Source organism: Aquarana catesbeiana, linkage group LG13, assembly GCF_042186555.1.
Source record: "Aquarana catesbeiana isolate 2022-GZ linkage group LG13, ASM4218655v1, whole genome shotgun sequence".
In the NCBI taxonomy this organism is placed as follows: Eukaryota; Metazoa; Chordata; class Amphibia; order Anura; family Ranidae; genus Aquarana; species Aquarana catesbeiana.
This window is the reverse complement of record NC_133336.1, coordinates 28,179,869-28,197,500: the sequence shown is the minus strand read 5'-3', so window position 1 is coordinate 28,197,500 and position 17,632 is coordinate 28,179,869. Positions and strand designations below refer to the sequence as shown.

The following is a 17,632-nucleotide window of genomic DNA, read 5'->3' as shown; positions in this document are numbered from 1 at the left end:
TTCGGAAATACTCAGAAACACTCAGAAATACTCCGTGTTTCCGAGGCTTTCCAAGTTCAGCCGAGCTGTCCCCGAGTATTTCCGAGGCTCTTCGGCGCCCCCCCCACCTCTGGCCACATGCGGTATTGTGTGTAATAGAAGTCAATGCGGAACAAATTATCTTTGTTTCTATTGACTTCTATGGGGAAACTCGCTTTGGTATCCGAGTGCTTTGGATTACAAGCATTCCTCTGGAATGGATTATGCTCGTAATCCAAGGTTCCACTGTACATTGCAACAGTTTTCCATTATCACTGGTCAAAGCCAAAGTTGTATCCAAGTTACACCCATCCGCAGCTGCGTCAAAGTTGCACTCCAAAGGGGAGCTTTGGAGTCCTACAAGTGTGAACGTAGCCCTAAATTTCATTTGTGTACAGCGTTGCATGACAGCGCAATCCCCAGTTAAAGTAGAGCGGTGCCAAATGGCAAATAATGGCCTGGTCATGAAGGGGGTAAAACCTTTCCAGAGCTAAAGTGGTTAATCAGTCACAGCTCAAGGAACACCTAGCAACCCCTGGAGGAACCCTGGTTGAGAACAGTTGGGTTAGACAGTCAATGTGCTCCATAATATACAAAGAAATACCCAGCAGGGATGGTGGGAGACCCTCAAAATGGCCAAAAGCACAAGGAACTCAGCACAGATATCCCACCAGTAGAATCCCCAACAGAAACTGCCAGCCAACTTGTCTTTCCACCACCTATTAGATGCTGAAAAATAAGCTTTAAGTGGACTGACCCTTCAGATATATATGATTTGTGCCGGCGATGGTAGATTCACTTTATGGCCAGATGGTTATCTATATGTGGATGAACTTTGGACTCAGTTCATAAATCTTACTGCACTGCAGATCTGCTTCCTTAGTTGCACCTGGATCCTGATGCTGAGCAAGCGACCTCATCTTTAGGCAAGTTCCGTTTCCTCTGATACGGCCCTTTAACTGGTCCCCACATCTGAACCACCGGCCAAGGTTGTACACCACACTAATATGACACAGGAGAAATAAGTTGAACAAAACAAAAGTGACGTAAAGGAAGATGTATTAAAGCAGACCAACAGCTGACTTGATAAGATTTTGAGATGACCAAATACAGCCAATTCCAGCTGCATTCCAAGGGTCACAGCTAGTTACCCAGTTAGAATACAAGAGAAGAAGAGGGAAGGGATAAGTCATTCCTTTGATCACTCAGCTGTGTGTATGATCTGAGCTTCCACTCCTAAAGCAAACCAGTGTTTTAGCAATGCGTTGCAAAGCAAAAGGTTTGCTTTAATGCCCCCCTACCCAGTAACATATGCGTGTCTTTCCTTGCTCTCCTGCCATTCCAGTTGGCAAAATACCCAACAATTTCACCCATGAGACTCCCATTCCTCTTGTGCAGGGGCCTCCAAACTTTTTGAACAAAGGGCCAGTTAACTGTTCTTAAAGAGGAAGTAAACCCTCTCTAAAAAAAAAAAAAAAAAAAAAAAACACCCTGCAGGACAAAGGCATAATGAGCTAGTATGCATAGCATACTAGCTCATTATGAATCACTTACCTGAGATCGAAGCCCCCGAAGCGACCCTCGTTCACCTCCTCCATCGCCGCCATTATACCCGGAGTGACTTCCGGGTATCGCTGCTCCGGCGCTGTGACTGGCCGGAGCAGCGATGACGTCACTCCGGCGCATGCGCGCGGGAGCCGTCAGTGGCGGCATGATCGCCTTTACTAACGGCACGCTCAGTGCGCCTGCGCCGTTGTCTATGGCGCAAATGCGCCATAGACATCGGTGCCCGTTTTTAGGAAAATATCTCCTTAGCCGTGTAAGTTAAGGAGATATTTCTTGCACCTACAGGTAAGCCTTAATCTAGGGTTACCTGTAGGTTAAAGTGGTCTGTAAGGGTTTACAACCACTTTAAGACTTTATAGGGGCCAGAGTGTGGCAAGCTGGAGTAAAACAATGCCCCGTCTTTAGTATTGGGGCAGGAATAGTGCCCCGTCACTGGTGTGAGTGGGAGGAATAGTGCCCCATCATTGATGTGAGTGGGAGGAATAGTGCCCCATCATTGGTATCATTGGGAAGAATAGTGCTTCATCATTGGTGTCAGTGGGAAGAATAGTGCTTCATCATTGGTGTCAGTGGGAAGAATAGTGCTTCATCATTGGTGTCAGTGGGAAGAATAGTGCCCCATCATTTGTGTGAGTGGGAGGAATAGTGGCCCATCTTTTAGTATTAGTGGGAGAAATAGTGCCCCGTCATTGGTGTGAGTGAGAGGTATAGTGTCCCATCATTTCTGTGAGTGGGAGGAATAGTGCCCATCATTGGTGTCAGTGGGAGGCATAGTGCCCCATCATTGGGGTCAGTGGGAAGAATGGTGCCCCATCATTGGTGTCATCGGAGGGATAGTTCCCCATCTTTAGTATTAGGGAGAGGAATAGTATTAGGGGGTGGAATAGTGCACCATTATTGGTGTCAGTGGGAGGAATTGTGGCCCATCATTGATATCAGTGGGAAGAATAGTGCCCCATCATTGGTGTCAGGGGAAGAAATAGTGCCCCATCATTGGTGTCAGTAGGAGGAATTATTATCTGGCCTGTGAGTATGGAGAGTATGGGTATGCTGCTGGATAGTTCTGAAGTATTGCTGGTTATTGTGCAAATGTCGTTGGCCTGTATGTAAATGTGATATTTATTCCCCAGGAAATGGCATGCAGGGTGCACAAATATCTAGTGAAGGAATACATTGCACAGATTATGAAGCGGAAGGTGAGCCTTAATCCATTAAACCGGAAGAAAGCTGCTGAAAGAATGAAAGAGGAGTGTAAATTATTCAATTCAGTCGCTGAAGACATGGTAAGTCACTTCTTGGGGGGGGGGGGGCAGTACCACAATTTACCAATATGAAAATATTACTGGGAACCCTTTGTATGATAACTGGGTGTGACCCCACATTTTTCACCTTACGGTCTGGTGTGGATTTTAAAGGGAACCTACGCCAAAATTTAAAAAATAACAGCGTGGGGTCCCCCCCAAAATCTATACCAGACCCTTATCCAAACATGCAGCCTGGCTGGCCATGAAAGAGGACGGGCGGAAAGCGAGCGCCCCCCCCACCCTCCTAAACCATACCAGGCCACATCCCCTTAAAATTTGGAGGGGGTTGGTGAGTGCTTTGGGGCAGGGATGGCTCTGCCCTTCCCACCCCGAAGCACCTTGTCCCCACGTTGATGGGGACAAGGGCCTCTTCCTCACAGCCCTGGGCTGTGATTGTGGGGGTCTGCGGGCAGGGGGCTTAATGGAATCTGGATGCCCACTTTAACAAGTAATATTATCATAATGCTATTTTAAAAGTGGTTTTTTTTTTTTTTTTGTATCTGCAACTTTTTTTTTTTGAAGAAGAAGAATACCTGGTGATCCAGGTCCTTGATCAGGTACTTCCTGTTGTGGAGGGACAACTACACTCGTATATGGCCAAAATTGTGGGCCACCTGGCCATCATACCTATATGAGCTGGCTGGACAGACCATTAATATAGAGTTGCCCCCTCTTACTTTGTGGCTATAACAACCTTCATTCTTCTGAGGAAGGCTTTCCACAAGATTTTGGAATGCGTCTTGGCTTGTGAATTTGTGCCAATTTAGCCAAAAGCGCATTTGTGAGATCAGGTACTGATGATGGATGAGAAGACCTGTCTCACAATGAGCATTCCAATTCATTCAAAAGGTGTTCAGTAGGGTTGACTTGTCCTCTGCACTGGGCTTCTAGTGGCCATCTTGGGAGAGCCTGTGTCTGATTGGACATAGCACTCTCCCGAGTCTTGGGCGGCCATCTTGACCCCAAGATGCAATATATATAGCAAACAAAACCAACGAAAATTCCCAGCTCAGCTTACCGACCAGCCTGCAGCCAACCAAATCATCCTGTCTAACAGTATGCGTTAAAAACAGGGGTTTAGTTTGCACACATTTGCAAATACATACATATGCTGCAGAGACACTTCACAGCACCCCAGTATTATCTGCAGTCCTAACTCTATACATTTTTGAGAGCCTCCACAGTGGATGCACATGCATAATAATGGATAGATAGAGGGCAGGTGAGCCTGGAGGGAGCCCACCCCTCCTTAACGGCACAGGGGCACACTGGACACCCAGCACATAGTACAATGGTAGCAAAGGGGTCCAGTGCATCCCCTCACCAGGATTCCAACAGTACAAACAAATGGTCACTTCCCCCAGCAAGGAGCACATGGAGGGGAGATGCATGTCAAACAAAACCAAAGAAAATTGCCAGCTCAACTTACTGACCAGCCGGCAACCAACTGAATTATCCCTTGCTGGTTCAGTATGGCGTGCCCTGCAGTGTGGGGAGTATGCAGATAGGGGCAGATACACACTAGGTAGGGAGAGATGGGCTTAGGGCAGGGAAAGGTTCCTGAGGGCAGGGATACGATTGCCCAAAGTACCCTGGGATAATACTTGGAGTTTGCAGAAGAACCCTGTTGCCCATCCTACATCATCAGTTACAGCACCCTATCTGGGGATCTCATTGGGAAAGCCCTCTTGACTGCATAGTGCATAAAGCCCATGAATGTCCAAAATGTCTTTGTTAGCTGTAGTATTACCAGTACCCTTTACTGGAAAGGGGGGTAGCCAGCCCTCCTGTACTGGACTCAGACCCCTTAAGTTTGGCAGGGGGCCCAGGGCAGAGAGGGGACTCTTTTTGTATTTTTGGGCGCAAATTAATATTGCAGCTCCCAGCTTTAAAAAAAAAAAAAATTCTGGGGCCCATCAGTTTAGCGTGGGGGGGCAAATATGGAGCCATTTCATTTTCAGGGGTAGGCGGATCAAGCCCCCTTTGCTGTGGCTTTAGAAAATTAGATTCAAGTTCTTCTTCTATATTAACCAGGGCAAGCTCGAACTGTCAGACTGTATGGGGACCCACGATTTATAATAGCGGGGGGGGGGGGCACATACTTTTGGCAATATTATGTACCTCCTAGTTGTGTTCCTGTGGCATATGCTCCCATTGTGGAGTCTACAAGTGGCTCTGTCCATGCAGATTATCCAGGCATCATCCACTGAGACCACCATCAGGAAACCCACCCCGAGGAATGCCATTCTGCCAATGGTGGGACAAGTGGCTGTAAGGTGAAGTGGTTGAAATGCAGTGCCTTCAAAAAGTATTCATACCCCTTGAAATGTTCCACATTTTGTCATGTTCTAACCAAAAACGTAAATGTATTTTATTTGGATTTTATGTGATAGACCAACACAAGGTGGTACATACTTGTGAAGTGGAAGGAAAATGATAAATGGTTTTCAATTTTTTTTACAAATAAATATCTGAAAAGTGTGGGGTACATTAATATTCAGCCCCCTTTACTCTGATACCCCTAACTAAAATCTAGTGGAACCAATTGTCTTCAGAAGTCACCGAATTAGTAAAGAGAGTCCACCTCTCCACCCTCAGAGGTTTGTTAGAGAACCTTAGTGAACAAACAGCATCATGAAGGCCAAGGAACACACCAGACAGGTCAGGGATAAAAGTTGTGGAGAAGTATAAAGCAGGGTTAGGTTATAAAAAAAATACCCCAAGCTTTGACCATCTAACGAAGCTCTGTTCAATCCATCATCCGAAAATGGAAAGAGTATGGCACAACAGCAGACCTACCAAGACATGGCCGTCCACCTAAACTGACAGGCTGGGCAAGGAGAACATTCATCAGAGAAGCACCCAAGAGGCCCTTGATAACTCTGGAGGAGCTGCAGAGATCCACAGCTCAGGTGGGAGAATCTGTCCACAGGACAACTATTAGTCGTGCTCTCCACAAATCTGACCTTTATGGAAGAGTGGCAAGAAGAAAGCCATTGTTGAAAGAAAGCCATAAGAAGTCCTGTTTGCGAGAACCAATGTGGGGGACACAGCAAACATGTGGAAGAAGGTGCTCTGGTCAGATGGAACCATAATTTAACTTTTTTGGCCTGAAAGCAAAATGCCATGTGTGGGGGAAAACTAACACTGCACATCACCCTTCAGCAGGGACAGGGAAGCTGGTCAGAGTTGATGGGAAGATGGATGGAGTCAAATACAGGACAATCTTAGAAGAAAACCTGTTATGCAGCGTACACACGGTCAGACTTTTCGACCGGACTTGTCCAACGGACCAAATCTGGCGGACAATCCGATCGTGCGTGGGCTTCACTGGACTTTTCCAGTCGCAAATCTGAGACTTTAGATTTGGAACATGCTTCAAATCTTTACGTCGTAACTCCGCCGGACCCAGAAATCCGCTCGTCTGTATGCTAGTCCGACAAAAAACAACGCTAGGGCAGCTATTGGTTACTGGCTATCAACTTCCTTATTTTATTCCGGTGTACGTCATCACATACGAATCAGTCGGACTTTGGTGTGATCGTGTGTAGGCAAGTCCGTTCATTAAAAAGTCCGTCCGAAGTCCGCTGGAAAGTCTGTCGGACCAGTCCGGTCGAAAAGTCCGCCCGTGTGTACGCGGCATTAGAGTCTGCAAAAGACTTGAGACTGGGGCGGAGGTTCACCTTCTAGTTGGACAATGACCCGAAACATACAGCCAGAGCTACAATGGAATGGTTTAGATCAAAGCATATTCATGTGTTAGAATGGCCCAGTCAAAGTCCAGACCTAAATCCAATTAAAAATCTCTGACTTGAAAATTGCTGTTCATAAACACTCTCCATCTAATGGAGAGCTTGAGCTTTTGCAAAGAAGAATGGGCAAAAATTTCACTCTAGATGTCCAAAGCTGGTAGAGACACCCCCAAAAAGACTTGCAGCTGTAATTACAGAGAAAGGCGGTTCTACAAAGTATTGACTCGGGGGGGGGGGGGGGGGCGCCATACAAATGCTCCCCACACTTTTCATATATTTATTTGTAAAAAATGTGAAAACCATTTATTATTTTCCTTCCACTTCACACTTATGTGCCACTTTGTGTTGGTCTATCACATAAAATCCCAATAAAATACATTTACCTTTTTGTTTGTAACATGACAAAATGAATACTTTTTCAATGCACTGTAGGCTGGAGGAGATCAATAGCACTGATATGCAACAAAGAATGAAAAAGGAGAAAACAAGTACTTTATGAGAACAAAATGGCAGTTGCTTAAGATTTTCGGTGCTCTAGAAAAGTCAGGATCTACATTGAGTTATAGGGTATTGTCAAAGACTTTTTTAGAAATAAAAGCAAAGAAAAAAAACTTTTTAATGAGAGATAAAGAAATTTGAAATAAGATGTTTTTAATTTTTAGTTGCATTTCATTTCTTCATTTGTTTCCTCCTCCACTTGTTTAAAAGTTTCTCTTTGATGCACAGACAAGGAAATGTTTTTTTTATGGCTCTGAATGTATCTGACATCCTTCCTGGCACTGCCCGGGGCAACCCTTCAAGCTGTAGAGTGTCATGTGTCTGTTGTGTGCCAGCTCATGGGAATTTCAGGAAAGATCACATAACAATGATTGCTTTTTTTTAGTCACTTCTGATTTACATGTATTTTATGTTTGTTTAAGGGATCCAACCGGGAAGGCCTGTATGAAGTAATATGCTGCATTTCTGAAATCATTGGGTCAAAGAAAAAAGAGGAAATCAAACCTAAATTAGAAGATTTGCATCACCTTTACCCAGATGTCAGGTAAAATAATACTAAGTTCTTTAACAGACATAAGAATCTATTGATACAAAAAACTTGCTGTGTGAATTTCCCAGGCATTCACACAGCCATTTACAATAATTCCATTAATTGGGCTAACATGTTTCATCGTCAGCTGTATCTAGTTGCCATAATGTAATAACATTTTTCTTAAATAGCACAATCAAGAAAATAAATACTGCATTATGGCCACTAGGTGGAGCTGATGATCATAGAAAATGTGTGTGTATGTATGTATGTATGTATATATATATATATATATATATATAATTTTTTTTTCCTATGATCATCAGCTCCACCTAGTGGCCATAATGCAGTATTTTCTTGATTGTAAATGGAGATACGCAACTATGTGGCCCCACAGAAAAAAGCCCAGTGCAGTAGGGCCACATATATATGTATTAATCCCTTCCCATCAATGTAACACATATGTGGCCCTACTGCACTGGGCTTTTTTCTGTGGGGCCACATAGTTGCGTATCTCCGTTTATGCTGGGAGAACGCTGTGTTACGTTTGATACAGCACGGTGTCAGCACAGAGACTGGATACTCATCGAGAGCCCTGTGTCAGTACTAACGATCGGGACCCGGAACTCCCGATTCTGGGTCACCTGATCACTGTGGTAGCCTCTGATTGGCTACCACAGTGATCAGCCAATGTATAGCCCGCAGCTGTGTGTCTCTCTCTCTCTCTGTGAATGGAGAGGAGAGATATACAGTGGAACCTTGGATTATGAGCATAATCCGTTCCAGGAGAATGCTTGTAATTCAAAGCACTCGCATATCAAAGCGAGTTTCTCCATAGGAGTCAATGGAAACGAAGATAGTTTGTTCCGGATTGACTTCTATTGCATGTAATACCGCATGTGGCCAGAGGTGGGGGGGCGCCGGAGAAATCGGAAATACTTGGGGACACCTTGGCTGAACTCGGAAAGGCTCGGAAACACTCTGGAACGGAGTGTTTCTAATGCCGCATACACACGACCGGTTTTGCCGTGGGAATAAACTCCGAAGGTTTCTCCGACGGAATTCCGCTCAAGCGCTCTTGCATACACACGGTCACACCAAAGTCGCGGTGATGTACAACACGTACGATGGGACTAGAAAAAGGAAGTTCAATAGCCAATAGCTTCCGTCTCGTACTTGCTTCAGAACATGTGTCGGTTTTGGTCCGTTGGAACAGCATACAGACGAGCGGTTTTCCCGATAGGAATTGGTTCCGTCGGAAATATTTAGAACATGTTTAATTTCTAGGTCCGGCAGAATTTTCGAAAAAAAAAAAGTCAGATGAGGCCTACACATGATCAGGATAGACGATGAAAACCTTCCTTCGGACTTTTTCTGTCAGACATTCCGCTCGTGTGTACGCGGCATAAGTATTTCCGAGTGATTCCGAGTATTTCCGAACGGCTCCGAACCGTTCCGATTTCCCCCGCACCTCTGGCCAAATGCGGTACTGCACACCCCATTAGCTTGAATTCTGCTCGTTTTGCGAGACAACGCTCGCAAACCGGAGTCAGGATTTAAAAAAAAAAAAAGTAGCTCGTCTTTCCAAACGCTCGTTAACTGCGTTACTCGTAAACCAAGGTTCCACTGTACTGGGGTTGATTTACTAAAATTTGAGCTTTCCTTTCAGAGAAGGCCAAAAAAGTGTGTGTAAAAAAAAATAAACAAATAAATAAATAATAAAAATAAAAAAATAAAATAAAGAAAAAATACCTAGATCAAGGTTTGATCTAGGTCAGTACCAGGGTTTGTTTTTGGATCAAGTAAGGGTCAAAAGTCAAGGCCAGTATATTTTGGGGAGGATTTTTTTTTTTAAATGGTATCAGTGTCAGTGTGTTTTAGGTAGGACAAAAAAAAAAAAAAAAAAAGCAAAATGTGTACTATTGCTTCTGGGCTGTACTACGGGTTCAAACAACAACATACACATATGTAGTATTGCTGTGATCTTCAGGAGCAGGAGAAATTTGGGGTTGTTCTGCAGTGGTAGGTTATGGTAGTAGTAACAAGAAATATACAGCTAAATTAAATAAAAATATATTTGTTAATAAAAAAAAAAATAAAGAAAATCAGGAGATATCCATTACCATTTACTACCAAATGAAAGACCAATCTGTCCTGAACAAAACAAGATATAATCCACCTGGATGAGCACAGCAGTTGTGAATTTATATACGCTTTTACTAACATATGTCCAAGTTGCAAAATTGTGCTCAGGCATTAGGATTTGCTTTACCCTTAGGCGAGAAGAGGTTAAACAAATTACAGGGATCATTTGAGATGGCTGCGCAAATACTTGAGACATTTACACAGCACTTTTTTTTTTTTATAAATAGAACCCTTGAAGTATAACTCCAGTGTTGTTGAGAGAAAAAAATACCTTCAAGGCAAGGATGGATTAAACATCAAGCAAAATAAGCACTGCGTACCTAGACGGCAAGAGAAAGGGGCACCACTGCAGATAAATGCCGTCTAAAACAAAGTGCACTTACCCTTTTTTGTTCCTTTTGCCCTGAGCTAACTAATCCCCCCCCCACCCCCTCCACAGATCTACAGCCCTGGCCAAAAGTTTTGAGGATGACACAAATATTCATTTTCACAAAGTCGGCTGCTTCAGTTTTTTTTAGGTCTTTTTTTCAGATGTTACTATGGTATACTGAAGTATAATTACAAGCATTTCCTAAGTTTCAAAGGCTTTTATTAAACAATTACATTACGTTTATGCAGAGTCAATATTGGCAGTGTTGACCCTTCTTTTTCAAAACCTCTGCAATTCCCCCATGGACACAATTAGCTCTGAAATATCTAGGAACGTACATCCCTCCCTAAATTGTCCCAAACGTTTGCCCTGAACTTCCTACCACTGTAGAAAACCGTTCGGGAACTGCTTAACAAGTGGCACACAGGCCTACATTCATGGCTCGGCAGGTGCAATATTCTCAAGATGAGCATTCTTCCCAAATTCCTGTACCTCCTACAAGCCTTGCCGATCCATATACCGTCTAACTACTTTGACCAAGTACGGGCACTGTTCTCCGACTTTATCTGGGCACATAAATGACCAAGACTGAACTGACGACAGCTTTCGCTACCCAAATTGTATGGAGGTCTAACAGTACCAGACCTGCGTAAATACCATCAAGCAACCCACCTGACCAGACTTATCGACGAGAATCGCCACCAGGCTACTAAACTGTGGCCCCACCTAGAACAGTCCCAGGGCACCATACCATTAGACAGAGCACTTTGGTGTCACCAATCGCTGCCTCACGCTATGAAAAACCACCCTTTGGAGGGTTTAACTATGTGGATTTGCTCGTCCCTTTTCACCCGCGCCTCTCTTATGTCAGTTCATTCCCCACTTTACCTAATACTTGGAAACCCACTATTCTTCCCAGGTTCTCAGGATCCTGCCTTTCACTCCCTAAGGAATTCTGGTTGTTTCCAAGCATCCCACTTCCTCACTCACAGTAGGTGGCCGTGTCTATCTGAGCTCACAAACCCAGATGGTTTGTTTCATTTGGACCAATGGAGGGCCCTTCAAATTAACCATTTCTTCAAGCCTTTACCTCCCCCAGGCAGCTTCTGCCAAACCCTTACCACTTTCGAGACTTACTGTTCAGAGGAGGGCACCATGCCTCACACCCTATTGGCCACCTACCAATTGCTGATAACGCCACCAGATAGCTACCAACTGCAATGTCTCAGTACATGGAAGAAGGATCTACAGCATACACTTACCATACATCAAAGACAAAATATTCTCTGCTTCACCTATAAATCCTCCATATGTACGAGGATACAGGAAACCAATTTTAAAATTGTCACCAGATGGTACAATACTCCTGCAAAGCTACTAAAGTTCTTCCCCTTGACCTCAGACCGCTGCTGGAGGTGCCACGAGGACCGGGGAACAATTTGTCCTGTCCCAGGCTGGAACAGTTCTGGAAGACAATCCAGCACAATGCCCAAAAGTTTACTGAACGACCCATCCCCGACGATCCGGCCTTCTTCCTGCTCCACCCCTCCAACATTCCAAGCAAAATTTATAAAAAATCAATAATTTGCCATCTCCTCCATGCGGCCAAGGTGTGCATTCCTCTATGCTGGAAATCCACACAACCTCCATCCAAAGGTCTGTGGTTCAAAAAAGTGGAGGAAATCAGTAAAATGGGGGATCTTATCCTCACGGCCCGCCATCAACATGAACGCTACACCAAGACGTGGACACTTTGGAACATGTTTGCCTTCTCTGATGAGGGACAAGCCCTCTTTGAAAGCAACACTGTAGACTAATGCAAGCCTAGTATGGCCATGGTTGACGTCAGTGGCCTGCTGGCGCTGCCCATCCCCCCTTCCTGCTTGTACTGTAACTCGAGAAAAGCATATTCGTTACCCCCCAGGCCCACCCCCCTCTCCCCCCCCCCCCCCACTACTCCCCTTTCCCTCTCCATCCCCCCTCTCTCTCCCCCTCTCCCCTTCTTCACGTTTTCTATGATTCTCTTTTTCTCTGACCCTTTAACGGGATGACATTACATGTGAAGAACTTATGCTTACTTGTATTATATAAAAACTCTATAGAACAACTCTGTTTATGACATGGTATGTTGTTTTACTTTATCCTATACCACTGTACCTCTTTAATGTAATTGAAGATGCTGTGTTTTGTGCCTCTTTGCCTCTTTAAATAAAAGATTTGAAAAAAGGTCTGGGGAGTTTCCTGGCCATGAACCCAAAATTTCAATGTTTTGTTCCCCAAGCCACTTAGTTATCACTTTTGCCTTATGGCAAGGTGCTCCATCATGCTGGAAAAGGCGTTGTTCCTCACCAAACTGTTCTTGGATGGTTGGAAGAAGTTGCTCTCAGGAGGATAATTTTGTACCAATCTTTATTCATGGCTGTGTTCTTAGGCAAAATTTTGAGTGAGTTTTATCCTCACTGTGCGTGTAGATGCTCTTACACCTGCCTGCAGCCATTCCTAAACAAGTTCTGCACTGGTGGTGCCCCGATCCCGCAACTGAATAAAATGCAGGAGACGGTCCTGGCGCTTGCTGAACTTTCTTGGGCGCCCTGAAGCCTTCTTCACAAATGCAGTGTAAATGTTTTTTATGGCAATAAGTTCATTTTCATGGCAAAGAGGGACTTTGCAATTCATGTGATCACTCTTAAAAACATTCTGAAGTATATGCAAATTGCCATCAAAAACACTGAGGCAGCAGACTTTGTGAAACTTATTATTTGGGTCATTCGCAAAACTTTTGGCCACGTATACTTACCGACAACTGACTGCTGTGGCCGCTGGACTTCTATGGGTGTCAACTACCTTTGTCTCCAGACCGGAAGACTAAGGTAGGCAAGCCCCATAATATTCCCCCATATACTACAGTTGTGGTGGTCTGGGGCTGACCTGAAGGAAAACTGAAGAAGGTTGAGCATAGGTTCATAGTGTAGCGATGCGGGAACCAGCGTCATTTTAGCGCTGGTTCCCGCATCGCATCTCTCCCGCAGGCAGTTCACACTGCCCTCTGCAAACTGCTGCGGGTGTCAATATAATTGTAATGACACCCCCAGATCGGTTCACAGATCGCAGTGCGAACTGTGAATTCGGACAGGGATTGGATCGCATGGTTCAGAACATCCATGCGTTTCGATTCCAGTGCAGGGAAAAAAAAGTCCCTGCACCTTTTTTTATGTGAATCCAATGCGAGTTCAGCCATACAATTGTATGGCTGAACTCGCACTGCACAGACATCGCATGTTATCACCCCTGCAGTGCAGGTGCGAATCACATGCAATGTCTGACATTGCTAAAGTGTGAACCTAGACTTACACATTTTTAAACTTTTATTTCACTTGCAGCACTTATTGAGTCTTAGGGGTGTATTTATAACACAGATCTATTTGTCCTGTGAAACTACATCTGTTTAATATGTGTATGTGGGCACAGCCTGCTGTTATCTGAGAGCTGTGAACCTGGAAGTGCTCAGAGCAGAGCCCTTCCTGGTTCACTGCACATAGCAGAGATCGGACACTCTATAGAATTCCCCTTCTCTCTCCTGTCAGCAGCTACATTAAAGGTTATTTACTTAAGTGAGGAGAGGGCAGGAGGAGCTGGACCAACACAGTCGGCCATTACTTACATCCAGTAGAGGAGAGGGGTATGTCATGCTAGGAGGGAGGGGGCTGTGATAGGAAATTGACTCTTGTGAAGTCGTCTAATTTTCTAACCAATTCAGAGGCATGTTGCAAGGGAATGTATATTTTTATACTTTTTTTTTTTTTTGAATAATTTATGGAAAGGAAAAGCATGCATTGAAAATACTTGATTTGCTTTGTGCTTTTGCCTGAAAATTGGTGAAAGGTTCTCTGTTTTTTTTATTTTTATTTTTTTTGCTTGCCACCACATAGTTTTAGCACCTGTTGACCCTGCCAATAGATTTGTAATTTTTCCCTCCTTTTAACAGGGTGACAATGTTGTTCCTTCTGTAGTGAAATTACACAGGAGCGTTGTCACCCTTTGGAGCGTAGTCTTAAATGGACAAGTAGGACCAGGACAAGGGGTGGGTAGGAGGGGAAGCTTCCCTGGGCACTGTGGTATCGTGTGGGGTGGAAGGAGCGCCAAAAGGAAATTGGGGGAGGGGATTTGTGTTGGAAGGGAGAATTTGGGGAGCGGCAGGGGATAAGTATTGTTTTAGGAGGGGAAATTTGAGCGGTTGATAAGAGTGGTAATTTAGGGAGATTTGTGTTGGGAGGGGGGGATTAAAGGGAAGAAGATTTGTGCTAGGAGGAAAGAGTTTTTTTTTGGGGGGGGGGGTGTGGGTTGAGCATTTGAGTTGGGGGGGGCAAGAATTGTCTTGAGGGGGGATTTCAGCAAGGGGGATTTGAACTGGGAGGAGGGGGAATTTATGCTTAGTGGGTAAGCATGCATATTAGTTCTCAGTGTTTTTTACGAAAGCCCCCTGATGGAGCTCCTAAAAAATTGTAAAAAAATAACATAAAATAAATTATTGTAAAAAAGTATTGGAAAAAATAGTAAAATTGCAAAAAAAGATAATAAAAAAAATATTAAAATTTAAACTACTGATACCGTCCACTGCTCTACTGACACCAACCTCTGCCCTACAGACATCGTCCACTGCTCTACTGACACCAACCTCTGCCCTACAGACATCGTCCACTGCTCTACATATACATACATTATATATATATATATATATATATATATATATATATATATATATATATATATATATATATATATATATATATATATATATATATATATTTATTATACACACACACGCATGTATGTTTGAGGTGCACGCCCTCATGCAATAGGCTGAGCACACCTATACCTAGTAGTCTTATGTGGACTTTAGGTAATCAAATAAAATCACTCCTTGCAGCCCGCATTTTGCACCCCTTTGGCATACAGTAACTTTGTGGCATACTGAGAATAGCAGTATCTTCTCTCCTCTATTAATAGCCCCCATAGCTATCCAGAGTGAACTGAGTAGCAGGAAGTGAAGGAAAGGTGAGTATGTGCTGGGGGGGGGATTAAAGTGTACCTGCTATTTTGCACAGAAAGTGTCAAATGCAGGAATGCTTGCAAGTTATACACACTGAACTACAAGACTGAAATACCTGGAATCAAATACTAAATAAAAAAAGGATAACTGGGTTGCTAAGGAAACAGCATTCATTAAGGTAAAAAGCCTTCTGTGTGCAGTCCCCCCCCCCCCCCATCCTTATCTGAGCTCTCTCCAATCCAGCAATGTTCACAATAGCCTCGGCTGTCCCGGGACTCTCCCTTCTCATTGGCTGAGACAGCAGAGGGAGCCTATTGGCTCCCATTGCTGTCAATCACAGCCAGTGAACCAATGAGGAAAGAGCGGGGGGGGGGCGAAGACAAGCTACGGTTCTCTGTGTCCTCTGGACGCATGTGGAGCAGCGGCTTGGGAGTGAGCATGCAGCGGTGCCCCCAGGGCAAGCATCTTTCTCTGGGGGCACTGCTCCTGGGGGAGGAGCTAGGAGCTCTGGCGGGGGAGCTGAAAAGAATAGCTGCTCTGTGCAAAACCACAGTCATGTTGGAACAAGAAGAGGCCGACCCCAAACTGTTTCCCACAAAGTTGGGATCATGAAATTGTCCAAAATGTCTTGGTATGCTGACGCCTTAAGAGTTCCCTTCACTGGAACTAAGGGGCCAAGCCCAACCCCTGAAAAACAACCCCACACCATAATCCTCCCTTCACCAAATGATTTGGACCAATGCACAAAGCAAGGTCCACAAAGACATGGATGAGCGAGTTTGGGGTGGAGGAACTTGACTGACCTCAACCCGATAGAACACCTTTGGGATAAATTAGATCGGAGACTGCGAGCCAGGCCTTCTCATCCAATATCAGTGCCTGACCTCACAAATGCGCTTCTGGAAGAATGGTCAAACATTCCCATAGACACACTCCTAAACCTTGTGGACAGCCTTCCCAGAAGAGTTGAAGCTATTATAGCTGCAAAGGGTGGGCCAACTCAATATTGGACCCTACGGACTAATGCCGCGTACACACGGTCGGATTTTCCAAAGGGAAATGTTCGATAGAGCTTTTTGTCAGAAATTCCGACAGTGTGTAGGCCCCATTGGACATTTTCCGTCGGAATTTCCGCCAAACAAAATTTGAGATCTGGATCTCAAATTTTCCGACAACAAAATCCGTTCTCGTAAATTCTGATCATATGTACACAATTCTGACGCACAAAATTCCACGCATGCTCGGAATCAAGCAGAAGAGCCGCACTGGCTATTCATTTTTCATGGCTCGTCGTACGTGTTGTACATCACCGCGTTCTTGACGTTCGGACTATCCGACAAGATTTGTGTGACCGTGCGTATGCAAGACAAGTTTGAGCCAACATCCGTCGGGGAAAAAAAACATGGATTTTGTTGTCGGAATGTGCGATCGTGTGTACGGGGCATTAGACTGGGATGCCATTAAGGTTCATGTGCGTGTAAAGGCAGGCGTCCCAATACTTTTGGTAATATAGTGTATGTAGAGATGGTGAACACCCCAATTTAATGTGACCCTATCTGTGGCGGTAGAGAAAAGCAGAAAAATACTTACATACATATTCCTTTTTCTTGCAGCGAGGAACACATCTTGTGTATTTTACATGTTCAAGGCACCGGGCGCAGCAGAAAGCTTCTAGAACATTTCCATCAGCTGCAGAAAAATCACCAACCTCCAAACGAGCCAGAGGACAAACTGTTCTCCGAGATAGACTGCGTCTCACAAGTCGCCTGTTTTTCCTGCAATTTTAGTGCTCAGTTTGATCAATGATGACTTGGTACTGGAGAACCGTCATTGAAAACACTTTCCCAAGTGGAACCTTTCCCAGATATTCCAAGCATTTATCGAAAGTTTTTCAACTCTTAAAAACGCAAGAATTTTGGGAAGAGCCAACCCGGGAACCCGTACAGACTGTCACCCCTGCAATATCAAGCTGTGAACTTTGAAATTTGTGATTCAAGACATAATACTGCCATTGACTGGATTTCAAAGAATAAAATATTATAAGCTATAACAATATTCGAAGGTATAACTACAACGTATTTTTATTTTGTCACATCTCTACTTCTGCTTTGGTATCTGTTGATTAAGCCTCTAGTAATACTGTAATTGGGGGGAAAAAAAATGTAACAAAGGCCAACGCCAGGCCCTTTTTTTATTGAATCCCTTAGCGGTGGTTTAAAACAGTGTTTCTCAACAGGGGTCTCTTGGTGGTGCCAGGAGCACGGGACTGTGGTTTGTTCTGGATCAGTGTTATGCGTTGCCATGATGCAGGTGGGCCAGCCGCCAGCACCATAACAACCAATGATGCTCTAGGGCCAGAACACACAGTGTCATTCATTGCTATATTGTTGTCCACCTCTT

At 44.4% G+C, this 17,632-nt stretch overlaps 1 protein-coding gene across 6 annotated transcripts in view; it reads left to right on the top strand.

The window, feature by feature from the left end:
• EXOC3L4 (exocyst complex component 3 like 4) overlaps nucleotides 1-17,382 on the top strand; it is a 147,012-nt gene extending 129,630 nt beyond the window's left edge. For all 6 annotated transcript variants that reach the window (XM_073609561.1, XM_073609565.1, XM_073609567.1 and 3 more), the window contains exons 10-12: nucleotides 2,715-2,867; nucleotides 7,561-7,682; nucleotides 16,846-17,382. In XM_073609561.1, coding sequence (XP_073465662.1) covers nucleotides 2,715-2,867; nucleotides 7,561-7,682; nucleotides 16,846-17,038 — 468 coding nt within the window. In that variant the 3' untranslated portion in view covers nucleotides 17,039-17,382. The remainder of the gene's footprint in view (nucleotides 1-2,714; nucleotides 2,868-7,560; nucleotides 7,683-16,845) is intronic.
• The last annotated feature ends 250 nt before the right edge of the window (nucleotides 17,383-17,632 follow it).